This window comes from Schistocerca cancellata, chromosome 5, assembly GCF_023864275.1.
Source record: "Schistocerca cancellata isolate TAMUIC-IGC-003103 chromosome 5, iqSchCanc2.1, whole genome shotgun sequence".
NCBI classification, from domain to species: Eukaryota; Metazoa; Arthropoda; class Insecta; order Orthoptera; family Acrididae; genus Schistocerca; species Schistocerca cancellata.
In genome coordinates, this window is record NC_064630.1 from 723,550,368 (window position 1) to 723,575,697 (window position 25,330).

Genomic DNA, 25,330 nt, shown 5'->3' on the forward strand with positions numbered 1-25,330 from the left:
TCTTTCTTGATCGCAATGAAAAGCTATCGAAACGCGTCAACCGACATATGTGCAAAGTGTTGAACTAATACTAAGGAAAGCAGGAGTTGCAATACAGTGTTAAGTGCACTGCCGGTACCTCCATGCATTTAACGCTTGCGCACAAACTGAGACACCTAAATTCTTCCTTTCCTACGCCAAGTTGTAGGGCTTATGTTTCTGTTCTTCATCAAGAGTACAATGCACTGAACGGAATGAGGAAGCAACTTAACAGCAACAAAAACAATACACAGCTTATCATGCTTATTCTTCGATGTTCCCTCCATCTCTTTCGCTTCTTTTCGGTCCATTGCAAATGTCACAGGTACAAATTACAAGGCGCAAAAGCAATTTCCCCTACGCATTGCTCGCGAATGCTAGTTCGCTTGTGTTAGATATGAAGAGGGCTTAAATGATAACGTTCTACGAAGGATAATAACATCAAGGCCTTAGCTCCTTATGTAATCATTATTTCTACTACTGTACTCTGCTGTTTAGTGAACGTCTATGAAAAAGAGACTCGTTCAGTTATTACCATGACGAGAGACTGATTCCTTATGAAACACAATCAACTATTTTAGAACTTTGTACTAACATATTTATAGAACTTTCAAAGCTTCGCGCTAAACTTTTTGAACAGTGGAAGTCAACCTGGTCGCCACCACCTACTAGGGGACACTCCAGCGATCATGGTCGGCGGCAGGCGATAGGAATTTTAAAAACATCCTCAGGTTTTCGTAAATGTTGGTTTGGTAAGTAATTGTTATTATAATATTCTAAACTACTGTAACTGCATTATAAATTTTATGAAGTAAAGTTACTTTCAGACTTTATAAATCACAATTACTGTGGGAACAAAATTTTACTGTTAACAGAGATATAAAACTAGGCTTTAGGTAAAATAGGTTTAAAAAATCCTGTTTCAAACTCTCGCGCTATCTTGAACCATACAGGAAGGCAAACTCAATTTCGATATATCTTTCGATCAATCGGCAGCACAAGACGACTATGCAACTACAACGGCAACGCCGATGCACAGTGGGTTAGGTTAGTAGTACTGATTTGTTGACATTGCGTAATTACCGGCGTATGCTATGTGTGGATTGTAGTAGCTGTACAGTGCACAGTAGTATCTCGTAAGTCGCCAAGGACAAGGTAATTGACTGGTGAGGAAATTAGACGTTGACATTCCTTTGAAAATCTGATATATATACGCATATTTAAAAGGGGTTTGTCATTGTTTTAGTTTGAGCATATGGATATAGCATGAAAGTATGACATTCCACATTCGAAAACAACCTAAAACATAGCATCAGCTTGCGTGCGCTGTGACAACACAAGTAGCGTCCCTTCGCTTTTAAAAAATGAATAGACGTTTTCTAAACTGAGAGCGTATCTGCCTTAATGTCATGTGCCACACAAATCGTAGACTGCGATTTAGGGCGCAGTGCTGTTGAGCTGGACTACCAAGGCTTCCCAGTATTAGCCTAAAATTGGCCAGGATTCCATGATTCAGTAAGGCCAGTTTTGCCGGATATTTCAGAACTGTAATACACGTTATACGGATATACGTACCTCCTTGGCTCATGAAATACTCGATTGTACTTAGTTTTGGATGCCCTGTGCACCCTCTTCGTGATTTGATACCTCGCATGATTTTGCTGCGTTTGTATACGTTTATCGGTGTCCAGTGACTCAACATTGAATAAAATTAAGCTTAATGAGCTCAGACGTGCAGGCACTAAAGATGTTAAAATATCAGAAGATTCTCTTAAAAACAAAGTGAAAAATAATGTATGTGTATTGCAGCCGAATATCAAGGAATTAAAAAAAGTAGACGAGCGTCTTGTTTGTTTTGGAGACTTAGAAATTGAAGGTGGAATAGATGTACCATTCCTGTCTGAACGTCATATAGTCACAAGTAAGGAAAAGATAAATGTAGGTCGATATAAGCAAGTAGCACATGGAGTGTGGAAAATAAAGACGCTGAAAGTTTTCGTGTAGAGCAACATGTAGTAGCATGTGCGTGTGAGCTTAGCTTAAATAATGGTACTTTTATAATTGTAGCTTTGTATAGGTCCCCATTAGGAAATTTTCAGCTATTTTTGAAAAAAAACTTGGATTCTTTGTTGTGCTATCTGTCAGACGGGGGGGGGGGAGCAAATCATTGTTTTTTGGGATTTCCATGCAGATTTTGTGAAAGAGTCTGACAGAACGCATGACGTCAATATATCACTTGTTACTTTCAATTTTATGTCAGTTGTTGAACACTGATAGATAATGTGTTTACAGACCAAGGTAAATTTAATCAAAAACAAACTTTCCGTTACGAATGGCCTGTCTGATCGTGACACACAGCTAGTTGTTGTTGTGGTCTTCAGTCCCGAGACTGGTTTGATGCAGCTCTCCATGCAACTCTATCCTGTGCAAGCTTCTTCATCTCCCAGTACCTGCTGCAACCTACATCCTTCTGAATCTGCTTAGTATATTCATCTCTTGGTCTCCCCCTACGATTTTTACCCTCCACACTGCCCTCCAATACTAAGGGCCGTTTTGGTTATTGTTACAAGGCCAGATCAGTCAATCATCCAGACTGTTGCCCCTGCAATATCTGAAATAGTGCCATACAATAATGCAAAACAGTTCTCCAAAATAGTGCATTCAATTAACAGTTGAAAATTTTAGGGTAAACTTGCAACAGTTAGATTGGGATGAGGTGTACAGTGAACCTGATTTCATGATACCTTTGCAATTATGTTTGGAAAAAAAAAAATAAAAAAAAAATAGGCGTAACATAATTGTAAGAAACCATATAAAAAGCTGTGGCTTGCTGAAGAGATAAAAGTATCTTGTAAACAGAAAAGGGAAATTTATCTTATAGCTACAAGGAGTAATGATCCAGAAACAGTCAGACACAAAAACTGCTGTGCTGTATTAAGAAAAGTTAAAATCCAAAAGTATGTGTATTATGTTTGAAATTAGCATCTCTGACAATGAAATTAAAACAATTTGGAATATCTTTAAAAGGGAAACAGGGCAACTGAGAGCACAAGCACACTGTATTTTATCAAACTCAATGAAAAGTTTATTAACAAAAAGTCAGAAGTAGAAAATATTTTTAATAAAAATTTTTAAGTGTGTGGAGAAAATAGAACTGAAACCCACCCCCATCTCTTGTAATGAATTAGGAGAATAATATTCACTCAAAAGCATAAGCTCACATGGAATTGATGGCATTTACAATAGAGTACGAAAAGCTTGTTCCCAACAGGTAAGTAGGATTCTCAGCCACATATATGATAACTCACTGAAACATGGCATTTTTTCCAGATAGACTGAAATATGCTATTGTTAAAACCATTGCACAAAAAAGGGGATAGATCTGATGCTGACAACTACCACCCAATCTCATTTCAGACAGCTTTATCCAAAATTATTTAAAAAGTAATGTATTAAAGAGTACCTTCACATATTTGTAAAAAGAAAATATTAACAAAATGTCAGTGGTTTTCAGAAAGGCTTTTCAGGAGAATATGCTGTCACTGATGAAATATTAAATGCTCTGAATAACCGAAATCACCCATTTTGATATTTTGTGTTTTCAAAGGCTTTTGACAGTGTGGTTCATGAAATTCTTCTAGGTAAGTATTGTGATAAGTGAGGGACAGTGCACAAATGGCTTAATTCATATTTAATTGTAAGAATGTTGAAATTAACAGTGCAGATGATCTGCAAAAAAATCAGCAGAATTCTCTAATTGAAGAGTTATCAAGAATGGTGTCCCACAGGTTTCAGTCTTGGATCCTGTATTGTCCTTAATGTGAGGGGTGTTCAAAAAGAAACGAGCCAGAGGTATAATTACAGAAACCAGTACCTGTATGTTAGAAGTATTGACCCTGGCTGTTGAGACAGTTGTCCCACTGTGACACAAAGCGATGAATGGCTGTCCCATGAAATTCCCGGGGCTATGATGTGAACCAGTTCTGCCCGTACAGCTGGACATCGTCATCAGAGGTGAATCATTTGCCCTTCAGAGTCTTTTTAAGGGGACCAAAAGTAGCGTAATCACAGGGAGAGAGGTCCGGACTGCATGCAGGGTCGCCGTGTTGACTGACTGAACTGAAAGAAACATACTGATGATCTGCTGAAACATTTAGGTTCAGCTACTTAAACTGTTAGTGTTGTTGCAAATTTTGGTGATAAAAATATCAGTGAATTAGCCTACTATGCCTATTTTTCATTCACTCCTTTCATATGGCATCATGTTTGGGGTAATTCATCATTAAGAGAAAAAGTATTCATTGCACAGATACATGTAATCAGAATAATAGCAGTAGTCCACCCAAGATCACCTTGCAGGTATCAATTTAAGGAATCTCTGTTATTCACAGTATCTTTGCAATTCATACGGTCACTTATGAAATTTGTTATTAACCCATCCCAGTTCAAAAACAGCAGCAAAGTGCATGGAACGAAGGATGATCTTGACTATTCTGGATTAAATCTGACTTTGACACAGAATGGGGTGAATTATGCTGCCGCAAAAGTCTCTGGTCATTTGCCAAATAGCATTAAAAATCTGACAGACAGCCAATCACTGTTTAAAAACAAATTAAAAGAATTTCTGAATGACAACTTCTCCTACTCAGTACATGAATTTTTAGATAGTATAGCTTTGAATTAAGGAAAATTTTTAAAAAATATCATGTAAAGGAAACTTTGTTGAACATACCCATCACTATGAAATGTCGTATTCATGATCTATGAAACAAGTATTAATGTAATGTGATAACCATTAATTAAATTAAATTGCACGTAATAGTTTACATGCCTTATGTAAATATTATCTTAAAATGTTAAGACAGAAATATGTGGATGGTGATCATTAAAACAGTATATTTAAATGTGAAGCATTCATACATTTTCATATGATACTGTATTTACACAAGATCGCATTTGTAGGACACGGGAGAAACATGCTGCGTTTCATAGTACCAAATGTCAATAAGCTAGTTTTCCAGCAGTACGGATGTACTGCAGCATTTTCATCTGCTGCTTCATCCAAGACAATTGCTGTGGTAAGTACTAAGGTTTTTATTCACTTAGAAAAATTGTGCTATATATGTTGCGTAAACCATGTTTCTTATTGACAAATTACTGTGACCAGGGGTGTAAGGGAGTGGGGGCACTTCTGCCAGCATGTAGACAGCCATACTTGACAAGCCTCTGCATGTAGGTGGCAGACTCCTTGTCATTTGGCTCGCAGAAAAATCAGCCCAAAAATTAAATTTTTAGACCCACAACCTTTGTGTTTCTGGCTAACCCAGCAATACCTTCTTACTCAAAATATGAAACCAATAAGGAAAATGATTTACCAAGATCTTCATAACATGATCAAACAGACACATTTCCTCTCTCTCCTATGTGATCTTGATAATTACTCACAAAATGATTATATGAATTGAGAGAACTACATAATACTTACACTGTAATTCATGACCTCACTCAATACCTTTTTCTGTTCTCATAAAGCATGTTACTTATGCTTGTGTTGTATTTGTTGTCCTGTTGATTTGCACTGTATCAGCTTCACATGTCCTATAAATGATAAAGCTGGTTCACTTCTTAATCAGTGACATCATCATCAGTAATATTTTTTATTACTTGAAGAAATATAGCCACCAACCACTGTTCATTTAGCTTTATTTAGGCTGAGATATATTTCTGGTTTTCACCCAGCTTCAGTTAGTGAGTGCAATTGAACAGTGAAAATCCAAAACATGTCTTTCCATGAATAAAGCTATATGAAGTATCAGAGTTCTGTATTCCTTCCAGTAATTTAATCCATAGCCAAAGAACTCAATCTCAGTTGTTATATGTAAAACAATGTGTTTTTTAAGAAGAATATGGTGGCAAGCTATGCTATCAGTAAGTCTAAGGTACATTAATCGTACACACAATTTGCACTTGTGGATGAAACAGAAATTGAAAGTTAATGTATGAAATGAAATGCAAAAGTACTAGACTCTTGGCTCACCCTGTTGGCCGTGCGGCTTTCCAGGCGGGAAGGAGCGCTGGTCCCTGGCACGAATCCGCCCAGTGGATTTGTGTCGAGGTCCAGTGAACCGGCCAGTCTGTGGATGGTTTTTAGGTGGTTTTCCATCTGCGTCATCAAATGTGGGCTGGTTCCCCTTATTCCTCCTCAGCTACACTATGTCGGCGATTGCTGCGCAAACAAATTCTCCACGTATGCGTACACCACTGTTACTCTACCATGCAAACATAGGGATTACACTCATCTGGTATGAGGCGTTCCCTTGGGGGGGGGGGGGGGGGTCCACTGTGGGACGAACCGCACAATAACCCTGATTTCGGTGTGAGTGGTGGGGGGGGGGTGTAGTGGACTGCGGTAGTCGTCGTGGGGTTGTGGACCACTGCGGCTGTGGCGGGGACGGAACCTCTCCGTCGTTTCTAGGTCCCCAGTTAACGTAACGTAACATAACTAGACTTTTTTTTCCCCCCCAACAAAGGAAGATAAGGGGAGTACTACCCAACTTAAATTCTCACACCATGCAGAGGTGTATGATATAGACATTGATGTTGGTGGCAGTGAAACTGAAACTAAACTTGGATTAATTGAATGCCTATCAGATGTAATATAAAATTTGAAACTGAATTAGCCCCTCTTTAGGTCATAGTATAACATAGATCACCGAAACAAAATGTGTGTCCAATTGCTTGAAGAAAGCACAGATCACGTCCATCTACAAGAAAGGTAGCAGAAGTGACTCAAAAAAGCTCTCATAAAATTGCAAAGACATCCATCTTTTGTGGGTTCTTAAAACATATTCTGACCTAAAACATGACATATCTCAAACAGAATTTGTCTTCTCCATGCCATCCAGCATGGATTGTAATCTAGTCATGCAATGCCCAACTCTCTTTCCATATACAGTATCCGGAAAGACTTATATAAAGACAATGAGGTAGATCCACTATTTCTTTACTCTCAAAAATCATTTGGCACTGACACTTTTTAATGAAAATAAGTTTATATCGAATATCAGATTTTTTTGTGGTTGGATTGAGGAATCAAGGGAGTGTTGGACACTTGTTTTGGGTTGTATCTATACAATAAACTTCTATTTGGTGTGGCGAGGGCCCCACTATATTTATGTTCTGCATGGAGGTTCCATACTTGAATGGAAGAGGAGGAAACACCAATACATAGTATTTGGTAGGGAACACCCTCTGCCATGCACTTTTGTGATTTGAGGAGATTGGATGTAAATTAGATGTAGAATAATCATACTGCTTGCTTCTGTGGTATGAAAATTTTTTTGCCTTTGTTGCAATGCCGCAAAAGATCATACCGTATGACATATCGTATGTCATTACAGACCCATTTGAATTGACATGGGTACGGTTAAAATTATGTTTTGGAGAAAAAATGTTTAAAATGGTGGATTAACTTGTGCATTTGATAAGGCTTCACTAGCGTGCAACCGAAGTGTCACCGTCTGGATTACCCTAGACCTCAGGGTATACAACAGATCATTCTTGTCACAGTAACCAACATGTAAAAAAAAACTAATACACTCACGAGAGAAATATTGTCAGTGTTGTAGCTGATTTCTGTTTGTACTTGTGTGATGTCACATTCCACATCATTATGTTATGAGACCAAGCCAAATAAGTTCAGTTGATGCCACGAAGCAATCAGGAACATCACAGACGCACTCTCATTTTGTTAGTGCAAATTTGTACATTTCTTAATATTGAAAGCAAGTTCTCAATTTTTGCAAGGACAAACTGAAGGGACATGAAGCAGAAGATAAATGATGAGAAATTAGCAGGGCACTCTTATGGATACTGTAATTACAAATCTTCATGTATCTGATTTGAATTCTGGAGTGGAATAGTGAAACAGATGGCTTCAATTTTCTGGCATGAATTAGGTAAGTACTAAGCTAATTAGAAGGAAGCTTTGGGTTTAACATCCTATTGACGTGGTTGTTAGAGATGTAACAAATGCTTGGGCAGGGGGGAGGAATATTGGCAGTGTCTTTGTCACAGAAACCATTCCAGCATTTGATCTAAGCAGTTTAGGAAAACCACTGTATTCTTGAATGCCAGACGGGAATTTGAACAGTTGCCCTCCAGAATGAGAGTGCAGTGTGTTAACCACAATGAGTCACTTCACTCATTCAAATTAATTACCACTTTGATTTGGGGTAGTGATTTATTCCATAGTTGCATTGCAAGTTATTATTATTATTATTATTATTATCATTATCTAAGGGTCCATTTTTGGAACAGTGATTATGCCACTTCTATTTGAGAAAGTGCTGACATATCTGTATTAGCTGAGTCAGTATCCATTAGTAGTCCTGTAGTCCTGTTTTGTATGGGTTCCCCACACTTGAATATTGAGGAATATTATAGGATGAGCCGTACAAGTGTTTTCTCAGCAATCTCCCTATAAGCTGAAGTGTGGCACCTGATTCACTTAACAACTGAGCGTACTTTGTTTTTCCATTCCATGCCCTCAGATTGTGACACCAGGTATTTGTATGAGTTGACCGATTCCAGTTGTGGCTCAGATATCGTGGTCATAGCATACCATTTTTTCATTTTGGTAAGTGCAGAGTTTTACATTCCTTTATATATAAAGGAAATTCTCAATCTTCGCACCACCTTCATCTTATCGATTGGACTAAATATTTGTGCAGCTTTTTTGGCAAATACTTTGTTAGCGATAACTGCATCTGCAAACAGTCTGAAGTCTCGGCAATGTCAGTAACACACTGTGAACAGCAGGTGTCTCCATATACTTCCCAGGGCATATTTGAAGTTACTTCTATGTCTGTCGATAATTCTACAGCCAACATATCATGCTTCATCCTACTTGCCAAGACATCCTCAGTCCAGTCATAAATTCTGTTTGAAACCTTGTGTGATTGTACTCTCGTTAATTAGTGTTTGGCATAGTACAGAGTCAGATGCTTTTCACAATTAATGAAATACTTCTATCTAATCGCCTTGCTCTCAACATATCGTTTCATTTATTTATGTTAAGGATAATCTGTAAATATCTGAAAATATACCTCTGTCAAGATTTTTTTACTTTCAGTGTTTCTTTCTGGGATAAAAAGAGCAAATAAAAACTTATGTACCAAATTCATAATTAGTTATATCTTTATTTTAATGTAATGGTTTTAAAACCTTGATTTATATTTGCCCATTTCAAGCAAATTATCAGCCCCTAAGAAAATACCAACCTCAGAGCAGTAATTAAAAAAGAAAAAAATAAGAATTTTATCTTGTATATTCTGGAACACAGTTTATATTCCTTTTATTTATCTATTTTACATTTATCTTTGATTATGAGATTCTGTTGTACTAACTTGTTCAGCACTGTGATGCACCTTTGTGCAGGTCTTGTCTGGTTGTGGTGTCTATGATGGCTCAGAAATACACGAAACAACTGCTATACTGGCCCATATTACAAGGAAAGGGGCTGAACCTGTTGTGTATGCTCCTGATGTAAAGCAGATGCATGTCATTGACCACCAGAAGGTAAGTCAACCATATAGGGCCTACATTATCATAAGTTCTGTTAGGTGAACTGATTTTAACATAGGTGTATTTAATCCATAAATATCACTACTGAAGTTGTAAATATCTTTCAACATATTAGTTGGATTTTGCATTTTAATCAGTCTAAAACTGAATGGACTTAATGTCTCTGTAGTATTTTGCACAAAATACTTATTGCCAGTGGCTATATTATGACTATTGGTCCTCTTTATTATTTCCTGCACCTTATCAGTAAGGAAAGTATCACACAGTGCATCATGCAGATGACTACATCCTGTCTGTTGCTGTTACACACACTATTATGTCTTCTGATGGCTTACATCTTGTTTTCAGATGTGATTATTGTAGAATCATTCTTTTTACATTACATTTCCTTTAAGACCTGGCTGAATCTTGTTTTGCTTATGAAGTGTCAAAATTGTGCCCATCTGCAATGTAACATGTCTTCTTTACAGTAAGTATCATTCTACTTTTTCCTACAGTGTTGAACATTCTTTTTTATTACATCAGAGCCTGAATTCTATAGCAGTCATGAAACACTAATTGAACACTCTTAATTATCACCATCTCTCAATCACACACTTCATTGAATTCAATGTTTTATGAGGAGAGGGCATATTAACAATAGTGGAGAGAGTGACTAGAAGGTCATAAACTTTGTCAGTTGAATATTCTCAAACTAGTCTGCATCCTCTAAAAGAACCTTCAATGTAGTCAGATTCTGCTTATTTACCAAATACCTTATTTCTATTGGCAGAATACCGGGTTAGTTTCACTGTTTTGTAGTTTCACAGAACTAATACCAAGCAAGCAGATGCAAGAGTCTTCATTACATATGAATTTAGATGTTATAATTAAAATCAGATAACTGTAGAGCTTCCTGTGGCCAAGGCTGGTCGTTGTGTTATTTCAGTAGTTGTGCTTTAAAACCCAACAGAATTCACAAAGTTACTTACATACATGTTGTAATTAATAGACGACTAAAAGTTTAAATTGAAATTTCTACAAATAATTATCCTTCCTCTGTGTTCGTGGTTAATAACAACAATAAATATCGTGTGGACTCCAGTTTATGCAGTTACATTGGACAAGCTTTGCATGTGGGTCAGCCACAAGAGATTAATGTTTGAGGTATAAGGAATTGGGAGCAGGACTAATAGACAGTCTAGGATGTTATGTAGTTTGAGTGGGCAACACAACAGCACTTTGAGAGCCTAGGATAGGATTCTGCATTGGATGTACCTTATCTCCGGACACAGTGAGGTTACTTGAAGAAGAAACTGTGGAGTCTGCTTGTGGATTAGGCAGAGAGGAAGTTTCCTGTTTGTAGAGGTTGTAGCCAGTATATCAGCACATTCTCAAACTCCTGCTTCCAAGGGATATAGGTGAGGGCCTATTTGTCATGGAAATAGCTGACACTTTTGAAAATGGAGTTACTGTTACCAAATAGCCTATAAACTTAACAGTGGGAACTCTTCCCTAAAAAGTATGACGTTCTCCCAAGCACCTCCTAGTAGCTTGAGCTGAAAACTAAAACTGGGAGTGAACAACTGATTTACATAGTGAGACTCAGAAGGCTTATCTGATGCATCACCTTGCTTTATGGAACCACGAAATGGTTGGAAGCAGGAGTACATGTGCTATATATGTCTATTATTACTATAAACAGACTTCTCCTAGAGACAGTAACTATGAAGTAGAAGCAGCAGCATTCCTAGTAAAATTAATGAACTGAAAAACTGCCTTTCATTGGATGTGCGAGTGATTTGTCTGCTGAAGACAATGTTTGTTTATCTCTGTATGCTGATACCAGTATTAATGAAGGTAGGCCTGTTGAAACGAATGCTAGGAATTATATTATGGACCGGGCATTCAGTGGGTTGGAACATTGGCTCTGGCAACATATAATAACAAGCATGAAGTTGTCAACTTAAGATTACAGAGGAAGAGATATGATTCAAACAAAATGCTTTTCCCCAATGTTTGTGCTTAGAGTTTTAGACATAATTTTGATAAGTGTGTTATTGAAAGCACAAACGGGGTGAGAAGCAACATGGTTTGCTTACTCATGAATGACTGTGCCAAATTAGTAATGTGTAATAGTTGGTGCTTTTTGTTGTCAAAAGTACCAAAGCACTTGTAAACAGGAAAAATGATTCCTCAGTATCATTAATCAGAAAGAATAGTCTTAAGCTACATAAAGTAACTCACAAATAAGCCTAAATGCTCATGGGGAAGTGCATACATTTATAGGCTTAGAGGTCACGTTACGTATCATTGTATTGTTTTCAGTTCATGTTCTGTCCAAATAAACTGTACAGAACCAATTGCTTTAGTTTTCTTCAACCCGACTCTTTAAATGAATTATTATCTAACGTAACATCTTTAATGGCATAAGAAATATAAACCATGCAAAGTAATTTTGGTACACAGGCAAGTAAAATATGGAATCACAGAGGTCATGGCAAGTGTAGTATCCAACTTGAACACCCACATGACACTGCTGGCAGTGTCTGCTGAAAAGCACATGCAAATGCCACAGTTTCAAATATTATCTTTATAAGCTATGTGCTATTACTGGTTGGTGCATTTGATGTGAATAGAATTTATTTTTGTAAATGTTGTATTTTGTCATCTTTAAGTATGAACAAGATACCTTTTATGTATCCAGTTTACATCAAATCCATCATTGTTGGTAGTAGTTTTTATGAGCACACTCACAAGCTCTTACACTTTCAGTGAGTATGCATTAGAAACTGTGGCAGTTCAAGACAACCAGTCAATTTGGGTAACAGTATGCTCACTCAGGGCAGATCTATTCCATATCATAAGCTCGTGGAACTTGTGGAACAACTGTTGCCACACTTCCTCCCATTGGGGATCATCTATGCCCGCAACACTCTGCAGGGCAGTCAAACCACATCTAGCAGGAAGCAAGTAATAGAGCAGTTAATTTCAGAACTGGAAGTATGCCTCCTTAACACTGGAGCTGCAACACAGTTGAGTATGGCCCATGGAGCATACTGGGCCATAGATATTACAGTATGCAGCCCAAGCATTTCACCCTTAATCCAGTTGTTCATCCATGATGACCTCTTTGACAGTGACCACTTTCCTATCACTCTCTCTTTCGTGACCCATCTGTTATATCTGTGGTAGCCAGATGTTGGTACGCACATTGATAAATGCAGAAACAGAGGGAGTCGTCAGGTGGTAGAGCTGCTGCGAAAGAGTAACCCAAACCAACAATACTGAGAATGAAATGGGACAGATAGACTGTGGACAAGACAACAGACCAGGACAAGGACAAACAGTCTTAGGACAATGAGGCTTTCTGCAAAACAGTCACCACAACAATGGCAACAAAATCAAGAGCAGCAGAAGGACAAATCAAAGACGCAATCAGAGAGAGAGAGAGAGAGAGAGAGAGAGAGAGAGAGAGAGAGAGAGAGAGAGAGAGAGACTAAGTAGTTATCCTTCAGTTATAGTACAGTGAAGGTTGATCCATCGGTATCAAGTGTGAGCATTGAACTGACTGGCTGTGCACCATGTGGCTGCCTAAATACCAGCCATGTGGAATGGTATTGGCCAGCACACTCACGGGGTGAGATGGTGGCGCACTTGTCGTGTGAGTGCAGTGTGGTTGCAGTGTTCTCTGTTGGCTATAAAGGTCCATCTCCTCTGACAGGCACCAGGTACCAGACCATCGATAAATGGAACATGCACCACATTGGTCACTTTAGAAATCCAACTGGCAAGCTTTAACCTCCAAAGTAACTTTTGAAACCACTCAAGTATACAGAAGAAGTTGTACAAGATGCTATGACACAATTATACACATTGCAGAAGCAGTGAAACACTATTCTTAGGCTCTTTCTGATGACCATTGGTGTGAAGGTGGTCTGAAGAATTAGCGACAGCTATCAATGTCGCAGAGCACTTCACCATCATAAGTTGCGCCCAAATTTTAACTGTCCGCCGCTTCCTGCAGGAATGCCATTTTTTTACCAATTTATTTACGTTCCAGGTTGGGTTTGCCATCTGATTTATCAGCTGTTTTGGCGAATGATGTGTGGGCTATCGACAGTGTTTTACTTTTTATCCCATCAATATGGTGAAGACCATTTAATTTTTAGTTTTGGACCTCCATTTTTGTATGGTGTTTTTTTAGCCCTTTACCACGTGCCTTGTTATCCTGTCTCCTATTCTGTCCTTTGGGACTGACATATAATCGTTTCCCTCGTATCTGTGTTTGTGTTCTATAGTTTTGACTTGGGCACGTATGACCCCAGTTGTTTTTTGCGCCCTAAAACAAAACAAAGCAAAACTATCATAAGTGCCATCCTGCCACAGAACATTTAACAGCATTCAAGATACTTTGAGCAAGGCACGGTATTTAATAAAAAAGAGAGAGGAGGAGTGTTTGGAACACTATGTATCATCTATGGGATTCTACACTCCACTGTGTCAAGGATGGACGTAACACCACATTTGGGCCACCAACTGTCCACTGTAGTTCCTGGCATCTTCCTCAATGTCGACATCTGTACTGTTCATGTGGTCATTGCTGAATGTTTTGCAGCACAGTTTGCCAAAATCCACAACCAAATGCATAAGCATCTTAGCAATCTCAGGATGAGAAACGTCCTCTGGTTTTTCAATCATATTTGGTGGGAAAAGGGGGGTTTTCCTCCGTATGGCAGGATGGTATTATTATTTGTGTCTTAAAATGGGGAAAAGACCCTCAAATTTTGATTAGTTACTGACCAATCTCTTTAATAAACAGGCTGTGCAAATTATTCAGAGGAGTGTTCAATCAACTACTGTGTGAATGCCTGAAAACCAAGGAATGTATATTGCAATTTTGTAGCGAATTTTGGGCATTCCAGTCCTCCGTAGACCAACTGATTGGTTTGTAATTTGCAGTGTGTGATGGTTTTGTGCATCACTGACACTTGATTGCTGTGTTCTTTGTCCTACAGAAGGCATATGATATGATATGACTTGACTCCCTCACATCCTGGGTACACTGCATGAGTGGAGCTTCTGCTCTTTACACACTTTTATCCAGACTTTCCTATCCCTATGATTCTAGGTGTGGATAGGTTCAACCCGCAACAACTAACATGTACAGATATCTGGGGTGGATCAGGGATTGGGTCTTAGCATAACTGCTGCCAACTGCATAATGACTGCAGTGGGACCCATGGTCTAACTGTCACTGTATGTGGATAATATTCACCTGTATTTCAGTTCTCCACCATCGTGAATCGTGAACCCCCCGCCCCCCTCCGGGGGCTTGATGCTCTTCAGCAGGTTTGTGCTTGGCTACCACGGGGCTCCAGTCTTTGCAGCATCTCTTTCCTTCTGTGCTGCAAGTCTGTCCTCTTGCTATTCTTTTTCCCTCCACTTGGGAGGAAGAAATTTCTGAGATTGTGTACATTTAGAGCACAGCATTGTAATGGTAGTGGAACATGGGCTGTGGAAAAACTACAACAGAAGAGATTTGCAGCATTTGGGATATGGTGCTACAGAAGACTGTTGAACATTATGTGGACTGATGTGAGGAGGTTCTCTGCAGAACTGGTAAAAGAGTGGAATATATAGAAAACACTGACAAGGAGGGACAGGGATGATGGAGTAACTGCTAAGACACCAGGGAATAACTTTCATGGTACTAGAGGTAGCTGTAGGGAGTGAAAATTGTGGATGAAGACAGAAACTGTAATACATCCAGCAAATATTGAGGATGTAGATTGCAATTGCTACTCAGAGATAAAAAGGTTAGTGCGGGAGAGGAACTCGTGGTGGGCTGCATCGAACCAGTCAGAAGCCCAGCTGTCCCTTCCAGTCTGAGTATGTAGTTCCCTCTCAGCATGCTGTCCTGGTGTCTACCCAGTCCTGTAATTCAGTTGGACTTTGCCTGTGGCTCTAAGCAAAATTCTGATTCCACCGTTCTCAAACACCTATTCCATTCAGTTATACATGACTAGCCAAATTCGACATGCATCTACACAGGTGAATCATACTTTTGTGCACACAATGAGCCAGAAGTAGTATTTTCTGCTAAGTGCATGCAGTGTATACCCTGCAGAGTTGGTCACCATGTCATGGGCATTGCAGTACATTAAAAATTTCACCACTGACTTCATGGTTTACAGAAACTCCATGAGCTACTTAAAAGGTATATATTGCTGCTAACCCATAAACGTATTGGCCACTAATATTCAAGACCTAGTAGTAGACCTTCACAGTTCAGACTCCACTGTAACATTCTTTTGGGCACTGAGCCACATGGGTGTTTTAAGAAATGAACTCCATGACAAATTAGCTAAAAAACTAATCTCATGAGACAAACTTGAACTCGGAGTACCAGTCTCAGGCCTATGATTTCTACTGTGACATCAGGTTTTGAAAATCTGTGATTCGAATTGGCAGGCTACCATGACCTCAACAAGCTGAGGACACTTGAGGCGACCAACAAGGCACGGAATACTTCTCTCCAAGCCTCTTGGAAAGAGGCCATCATGCTGTGGCAGCTATGTACATCAGATTTAACCATGAGTTCCTTTTATATCAAGACGACTCCCCTAATACAGCTGTGGGAGTCTTCTTAGGCTCACCCACATTTTCACAGCGAGTGCCCCGCTGGCTGGCCTGAGACAAGCTGTTGTCTTGTCTATCCCCCTACCCCAAATACTTGTAGATGATGGGATAGCAGCTAACAAAGTCATACTTTTTGGGACAAAAGTGAATTTTATAATAAAATTTAATTCACCTCAATGTTTTGCATTGGGATGGAAGTGGGGAGAGTACCTTTCACTGTGGTATGTACCCTTAGTGGTTTCCAGCTACTTTCTCCCTCTGAACTGTTGTTCATTTTTAAATTTTTATGTATGTATTTTATTTATCAAACAGTTTAAGATAATTTTTGTTAATGTAGTATAATTGGATAGATAAAAAATCTACTTGCCAAGTGGCGGCAGGAGCCGTTTGCTCATTCTTCCAGCAGAAGGGTTTAGGGGAAGAAAGAGGAATGAAGGAAAAGGACTGGAGAGGAGTGTGTGTGTGTGTGTGTGTGTGTGTGTGTGTGTGTGTGTGTGTGTGTGTGTGTGTGTGTTCTCCTGTCACTTCTTCTTGAGCAGAATTTTTATCTATCCAATTACATTGGTTGAAGATAACTGACACTCTAGTCCATATAGTCTTCATTTTCTCATCCCATTTTAGTAGTACTGGCAATGATAACCTTCTTGGTGCGTCCTTCAACGACCAGCTAGTTTTTTAGCTGCCTAGGTTTGATCTCAGTTTTAATCATCTGATTGAAGCTACTGTCGTCCAAATTTTAACCACAACAAGATGGTCACAGACCCTGAAAGTTAAAATTCCCATTTTCTCATTTCACATTTTTAGGTGTATTTCTAGCATAATGAGGAACTGATAACAAACATTTTTATCATCTAAGAAGTGCAACTTAGAGTACACGGTACATCTCAGTCTCTCAAATTACAGAATAATAATTTCCATTATGTCTTAAATTTCTTGCTATTATGAATTGAAGGAAACTGGTGAAAACTGGAAAAAATAGAAATACAAGCTAACTTAACACCACTTACGTCATAGAGATTTTTATCCTTGAACATCTTGTATATCTGAAAATCTCTTAACTGTCCCTCCTTCTTTTCTCGTTTATTTTGGCTACATTGAGATGTACAAGCTTTGTACATAGATACGAAATTACATCCCTAATCAAATTCATGACCTTTCCAAAAATTTTCATAAGGTCTTGTAGGAACCGCCTGGTGATGCAACGAAATTGTAATGTGGACTCTGGCAATTATTCTGTGAAGAATGTTATTTACGATGTGTTTATTTTTTGGTTTTGTTCTAGTGCTATGCCACCTCTTTTTATATATATTGGTTTTGGTATTGTTCCTATGTTTGACATACAAAAATAGTTATATTCTTGAACGCATTATTCTCTCTTGAAAATAATGATTAATTAGCCTCAGTGGCTTTAGTGGTGACCACAAACACTGACCGTAAAGAAAATTATGATGTACAAACGAAGAGAATTCAGCAACTTTAGAATGTTCACGGAGGAATGAAGAGATGCAGCTCGTGAACCTTCAAGAACAGATACATGAACAACTTGAAGCACTGAAGTTGGCATCGGAGATGCCTATTACTCAAACGTCAAACACACGTGCGGTTGTATAAACCAACAGCCCGACGGGAAACATGCAGCACGTAAAAATTTGAACACTGCAGTTTCTACTGGACAAACTGCAGCTATGGTTTGCAATGATTGAGCTCACATTTACCCAAACGAAGATCTATGATGAGCAGACGAAGTTCGCGATAACGGTGAATGCACTGGATGCTAGAGCAGTAACCACAGCAGAAGATGTAATACTCAGACCTCCAGCAGAACAACCGTACACGGCGTTGAAAAATGTGTTACTCACCAGAATACGTAAACTGTTAAATAAATGAATACGGCAGGTGCTTAAAGAAGAAACTATAGGTGACAGGACACTGTCGGAATTTTGGAACATTTGCGTTGTATCATGAACGCAGTAGAATTGTCAGATGCGATGCTGAAACATATCTGGCTAGATCAATTATCAAGCACAGGAAAAGCCGCACTAGTAATTTGTGAAAAAGACAACATGCAGAACCACTTGGAGATAGCAGACAAAGCCCATGTGACCATAGGAAATCCACAGATGGCTTGCATGGCAATATTTAATGGGGAAGAAGCATCAGAAGTGATAGCAGCAATACCAAAGACTCAGCATATGGACGTCAACAAACAAATACAAGAATTAACACGACAGATGAGATTGTTGCAGCAGCAGGTCTCACACTTGTTACAGAATGAAAACAGCAAGGCCAATGGCGATATTCAACAAGGACAGGTATGTTGGTACCATCAACGCTTCGCAGATAGAGCAACAAAGTGTTCGCAGCCATGTGCGTATCCAAAGGTGAGTGGTGGCCAGCAGTAGGTGCAGCGGGCCACAGTAGCACAGAAGAGCGCCTGCGACAATGATGTGAGATCGACGCAAACTACGGATGGGTGAGTAGCATCAATAATTTTCTTACCACCTCCAAACGGCTTTGTCGGAGATGTCAAGTCGAACTGTTGCTACCTAATAGACTCGTGATCTGATGTGAGTGTGCTTCCCTTTACTGACTATCAAGGAACGGATGGCACTACATTGATGCGATTAACTGTAGCAAATAAGTAGCCCATTGTTGCTTATGGCACACATAAATTCGAAGTCGCTTTAGGTTTCTTACAAAGCAGTCAGTGGACCTTCATTCTGGCAGAGGTGTCAGAGATGATATTGGGTGTGGACTTTCTTTGTGACATGCACATTACCATAGATCTTGCTAATGCACAGATTAAACGAAATCAAGAGACAGTAGATGGCATCATGAAACGTGACACTTAGCGTGCTGGCAAGCATAACTGTGATGCGGTGTCACAAGCCGTAAATGATATCATGGTTGCAGAAAAATCTGCAGTAACTCACAAAACTGTACACCGCATTTACACCACGCCCTGTCAGCCAATACATCAATGACCAAGCAGGTTAGCACCTTGATCGGTTCGTGGCAGCAAAAGCAGAATTCGAGGCATCAGGTGTCATGCGTAGATCAGACAGCCTGTGGGCATCATCTATACATTTGGTAAAGAAAAATGATGGGTCGTGGAGACCATGTGGCGATTACAGGAAGTTAAAGGCATATACTATACCAGATCGTTACCCAGTGCCTAATGTTCGTGATTTCACAAATCAATTATCTCGGGCAATGATCTTTAGCATTATTGATTGTAAAAAAGCTTATCGCCAGATACCGTTCGCAGAAGAAGACATACCGAAAACAACCTTTCGGTTTATTCGAATATGTCCGAATGCCTTTCGGGTTAAAGAACACAGCTGAAACATGGCAACGATTTATTGATGAAGTGTTGTGCATGTTGAAAGGATGCTTCGCGTATCTTGATGACATATTAATCTCATCGACGATGGCAGAAGCACACGAGAAGCAACTGTCCGCAGTGTTCGCCCACATAAACCAGTATGGAATAATAGTCAACAAAGCAAAATGTGAACCGCGAAAACGGCAAGTGACGTTTCTAGGATATAAAGTTTCGATGGAGGGCATACACCCGCGAGAGGACAAGGTAGCGGTAATCGGCAACACGAACCGTCCCGAGACTTACCATCATCTCAGAAAATTTTTAGGCGTGGTAATTTTCTATAGACAGCATTTGTCGTGAGCTGCACTGGTAAAAGTGCCCTTGACAGATACTCGTAGGTAAAAATGCAAATGGCAAACGACTGTTGCAGTGGAACGTGAACACAGAGGCTGACTTAACAAAAAGCACTACTCAGTGTTCATCCGGTACCAAAAGCACCTCTGTCAGTAGTAGTTGATGCCAGCCAAGATTTGATGGGAGCCACACTGCACCAGAAAGTAAACAACAAATGCCACCCTTTGGGTTTTTTCTCATGGAAACTTACAAACCCAAAAAGGAAATGGAGCTCGTATGACAGAACAATTAGTGATATATGAAGGTATCTGGTACTTTCGCCGATATGTAGAGGCAAGAGCATTTACTGTATACGTTGACCATAAACCAATAACCTTTGCATTCAGTAAGTCACAGGATAACTGTTCTCCATGTCAGTTTCACCACTTAGAATACATCAGTCAATTTACTACAGATATCAAGAGAGTCGAAAACATAGTCGCCGATTTCCTGTCGCGGGTCTCTGATATTTCACAAACCTCAGACCACGATAAATTAGCTGTTGCACAACCTAATGACGCACAACTCCAACAGTACTTACAGGATGTAGCAACTGGACTTCAGTTAAAATTAATCCAACCAGCGGGCGTGAATGTGAAGATACGGTGCGACATAGTTACGAATAAACCCAGGCCTTTCATCTGAAGGCAACTACAGAAAGAGGTATTCGACAGCATGCACGGACTCATTCATTCGGGTAGCAGAGCAACTATCAAATTACTCGTGGAATGTTTTGTCTGGCTGAGTATAAGGAAGGACTGCCATGGTTGGGTAACAACATGCATGCTGTGCCAAAGGAACAAAATTGGATGGCATGTACATAAAGCAGTTGGAGATTTTTCCCCGGTAACAGAGGTTCTCCCACGTTCATTTGGACATTGTGGGCCCTTTACCATCTTCGGAAGGCTACAAGTATTTGTTGACATCGATGGATTGGTATACAAGATGGGCAGAAGCTTCTCCACTATTGGACATTTCAGCAGAGATGGTAGCTCGAGTATTTCTGGCTTCTTGGATCTCCCATTTTGGATGTTCACTATACATGACACCCCTTACAGGAAGACAATTTGGATCCACTTTTTTCCAACAATTAGCCAAGCTCTGTGATTCCGCCATCACCACACCACTGCTTATCACCCAGTGAGCAGTGGCATGGTAGAGCGGTGGCACAGGACATTAAAGACAGCATTTATCTGCCATAAGGACAGCTGGACTTCATCATTGTCAGTGGTGCTGCTAGGTCTCCGAACTGCCTGCAAATCAAACCTAGGTGCATCCATGGCTCAACTGGCTTACGAAGAGAACCTCAGGCTACCAGCAGAATTTTTCGTTGAACCGACAGGAGTGACAGTGGGCGACATGCCTTTCATCTTACAAGAAGTCTGCAACCACATGGCCCAGTTAAGACAGACACCTGGTTCTCAACATGGCACCAACATGCCATTCGTTCACAAACAGATTAGCGATTACCCTTATGTGTGGCTGAGGACAGACGCAGTACAAACACCTCTTCAACTGCCATATACTGGGCTGTATAAAGTACTCGCGAGAGATGAACATACACTGCAGATAAATCATGATGGGAAGTGACAAACAGTTTCCATTGAGAGATTTAAACCAGCGCACATGTGGTCACCAGCTGATGAATAAAATCAAGACACCAGTGAAGAATCGCCACTTACACAATATGGCGAAGAGGTGTTGCCCGCAGAGAGCAACACGCCAAGCCAGAAGCAGGAAACCACACCCGAAGACCCACTGTTCTCAGAGAAGTGCTAGAGGGTGGGCAGAATTATAAAATACAAGTATTCTGCTCTACAAAGGGGGGGCCTGTGTAGGAACCACCTGGTGACACAATGAAATCGCACAGTGGACTTTGGCATTTATTCTGTGAAGAATGTTATTTACGATGTGTTTATTCTTTGGTTTTGTTCTAGTGCTGTACTGTCTCTTTTTTTTATATATCTTGACTTTGGTATTGTCCCTGTGTTCAACGATATGCAAAAATAAAGTTACATTCTTGAATGCATTACTCTCTCTCAAAAATAATTATTAATTAGCCTTAGAGGCTTTAGTCTTATTTTATGCAAAGAACAGGAAATAGTACCACTGGGCTCTACAAGTGGTTCACTGATTTTGTTGTATGTTCCAAGTTGACTGAAATGTAGCCTAATCTTTCTGTTTGTAGGGATAAAAAACTGTCTGGACACAAGAAGCAACAGTATATTGTGTTATCTTATTGCAAACCAAGTATCATGGCAACAAATTTGAATTCCCAGGAAATATGTGTATTAAACTTGTCATAATTTAGACTGGATAGTTGTTGTTGTTGTTGTTGTTGTTGTTGTGGTCTTCAGTCCTGAGACTGGTTTGATGCAGCTTTCCGTGCTACTCTATCCTGTACAAGTTTCTTCATCTCCCAGTACTTACTGCAACCCACATCCTTCTGAATATGCCTAGTGTATTCATCTCTTGGTCTCCCTCTACGATTTTTACCCTCCACGCTGCCATCCAATGCTAAATTTGTGATCTCTTGATGCCTCAAAACATGCCCTACCAACCGGTCCCTTCTTCTTGTCAAGTTTTGCCACAAACTCCTTTTCTCCCCTATTCTATTCAATAGAATGCTGAAGATTAGATGGGTAGGTCACGTAACTAATACGTGATCTACCCAACTAATCTTCAGCATTCTTCTGTAGCACCACATTTCAAAAGCTTCTATTCTCTTCTTGTCCAAACTATTTATCGTCCATGTTTCACTTCCATACATGGCTACACTCCATACAAAAACTTTCAGAAACGACTTCCTGACACTTAAATCTATACTCAATGTTAACAAATTCCTCTTCAAAAATGCTGTCCTTGCCATTGCCAGTCTACATTTTATATCCTCTCTACTTCAGCCATCATCAGTTATTTTGCTCCCCAAATAGCAAAACTCCTTTACTACTTTATGTGTCTCATTTCCTAATCTGATTCTCTCAACATCACCCGACTTAATTCGACTACATTCCATGATCCTCATTTTGCTTTTGTTGATGTTCATCTTATATCCTCCTTTCAAGACACTGTCCATTCTATTCAACTGCTCTTCCAAGTCCTTTGCTGTCTCTGACAGAATTACAATGTCATTGGCGAACCTCAAAGTTTTTATTTCTTCTCCATGGATTTTAATACCTACTCCGAATTTTTCTTTTGTTTACTTCATATAGACTCCATAATGGATCAAAAATGAGTTGGCAGTACCTAGGCGGACAACTTAAATCTTAATTTTGATGACTTCGGGAAGAATCTCCTACTAATGATTTTGTAGTTGAAGTTACAAAGCTGGCAATAAAACTCCAACATTACTGCAAAGTATCAATTTAATTTAATTTTATGAAAAGGATAGTTGCTACTCACCATATAGCGGAGGTGTTAAGTCATGGAGAGGCACAACAAAAAGACTGTCACAAAATAAGCCTTTGGCCGACAAGACCTTTTTCACACACACACACACACACACACACACACACACACACACACACTGAAAGTTAGAAATTTTTAGATTTGTTTTTGTGATCTGTGTGGTTGATTTAGTTGCAAACAATTGTTTTCCTTCAGTTTTTTTTCTGTGCTAGTGTAATTCTCTTCAAAACAGTCCTGATATGAATTTGCGATTATATTTTGTAACATCCTCCAAATATGAAATCATCTATTATTATTTTTGTGAACATTTTACCTTCTTTAGGGGTCTCCAGTTGATGGAGAGAACAGGAGTGTTCTGAGTGAATCGGCCAGAATTGCCCGTGGCCCTGTAAAGCCATTGTCAGAACTTACTGCAGATTCTGCATCAGCGGTAGTCTTCCCTGGTGGATTTGGTGCAGCAAAGAACTTGTAAGTAAAGATAGTTTGACACTTGTGTTGAGGGTGGTAAAAAAGTTCAAAGCTCTGTCAGCTTAGAACAGAAAGCCAAACAAAATTTCTGTTGAGTGAAATGGATTCTGTGTCTAAGACTAGTTATTGTGTGTTTTCCCAGAAAGCTGAGAATATTTGGTACTGTCTTATATTCATGGGGTTCTCTCTAGCAGACAGACGTTAATTCCACTTCAGATACAAGGATCTGAAAAATGTTTACTAATTTGTATCTAAATACTCCACTTTGTTTCCAGATTACAATTTACTGTAGGGTGCATTACAGTTAGAGATCTGAGAAGCATATTTGCACATAAATGAGGTAGCTGTGAAGCCAGTAAACATCTGCCACTTGTTAAAATTGTTTGGCAAAAATGTTTTCTGAAAACAAGAAAAAATTTTCTTAAATTTTTCAGTTCTCTTTTGTGCTCTCTATTGTGTGAGCATTTCTAATCTTGCTATTTAGTGATATTCTGTGAATCGCTATTAGACCTGTCTCTTCACAGGAAAGCATCTTAGAGTAAGATTTCTCATTTTTATATCTACACCCATACTCTGCAAACCACTGTGAAGTTCATGATAGAAGAAATCTCCCATAGTACCATGTATTAGTGTTCCTTTCCATGCCATTAGAATATGGGGTGTGGGAAGAATGACTGCTCAAATGGCTTTGTACAGTACATCTACATCGATACTCTACAAGTCACTGTACGGTATATAATTGGGGATACCCTCTTCCACTACTAGTCGTTTCCTTTCCTGTTCCACTTGCAAATAGAGTGCGGGAAAACGAGTGTCTGTATGCCTCCATGTGAGCCCTAATTTCTCACCGAGCGAGGTGGCACAGTGGTTAGCACACTGGACTCTCATTCAGGAGGACGACAGTTCAATCCCGCATCTGGCCATCCTGATTTAGGTTTTCCTTGATTTCCCTAAATCGCTTCAGGCAAATGCCAGGATGGTTCCTTTTGAAAGGCATGGCTGAATTCCTTCCCCATCCTTTCCTAATCCAATGAGACCAATGACACCAATGACCTCACAGTTGGGTCTCCTCAAAATTGACCCAACACCTAATTTCTCGTATCTTATCTTTGTGGTCCTTATGTGCAATGTATGTTGGCAGCAGTAGAATTGTTCGGCAGTCACCTTCAAATACTGGTTTTCTAAATTTTATCAATAGCGTATCTTGAAAAGAATGTAGCTTTCCCTCCAGGGATTCCCATTTGAGTTCATAAAGCATCTCCGTAACATTCACGTGTTGTTCAAACTTCCTGGTAACAAATCTAGCTGCTCGCTTTTGAATTGCTTTGTTGTCTGCCTTCAATGTGACCTGGTACAGATCCCAAACACTTGAGCAGTACTTAAGAACAAAAGTCACACCAGCGGTACAGGGTAAGCACTCTTTCCTAAAATTCTCCCAATAAACTGAAGTCAACCATTCGCCTTCCCTACCACAATTCTCATATGCTCGTTCCATCTTATATTGCTTGGCAA

At 39.5% G+C, this 25,330-nt stretch overlaps 1 protein-coding gene across 3 annotated transcripts in view; it reads left to right on the plus strand.

Moving 5' to 3' along the window:
- Positions 1 to 1,034: 1,034 nt before the first annotated feature.
- LOC126188044 (ES1 protein homolog, mitochondrial-like) overlaps positions 1,035 to 25,330 on the plus strand; it is a 49,680-nt gene continuing 25,384 nt past the window's right edge. The window contains exons 1-4 of one of the 3 annotated variants that reach the window (XM_049929472.1): positions 1,035 to 1,065; positions 4,981 to 5,096; positions 9,457 to 9,597; positions 23,673 to 23,818. In XM_049929472.1, coding sequence (XP_049785429.1) covers positions 1,050 to 1,065; positions 4,981 to 5,096; positions 9,457 to 9,597; positions 23,673 to 23,818 — 419 coding nt within the window. In that variant the 5' untranslated portion in view covers positions 1,035 to 1,049. Of the gene's footprint in view, positions 1,185 to 4,980; positions 5,097 to 9,456; positions 9,598 to 23,672; positions 23,819 to 25,330 lie in introns of all 3 variants that reach the window. The other 2 variants (XM_049929473.1, XM_049929474.1) reach the window with 2 other exon arrangements.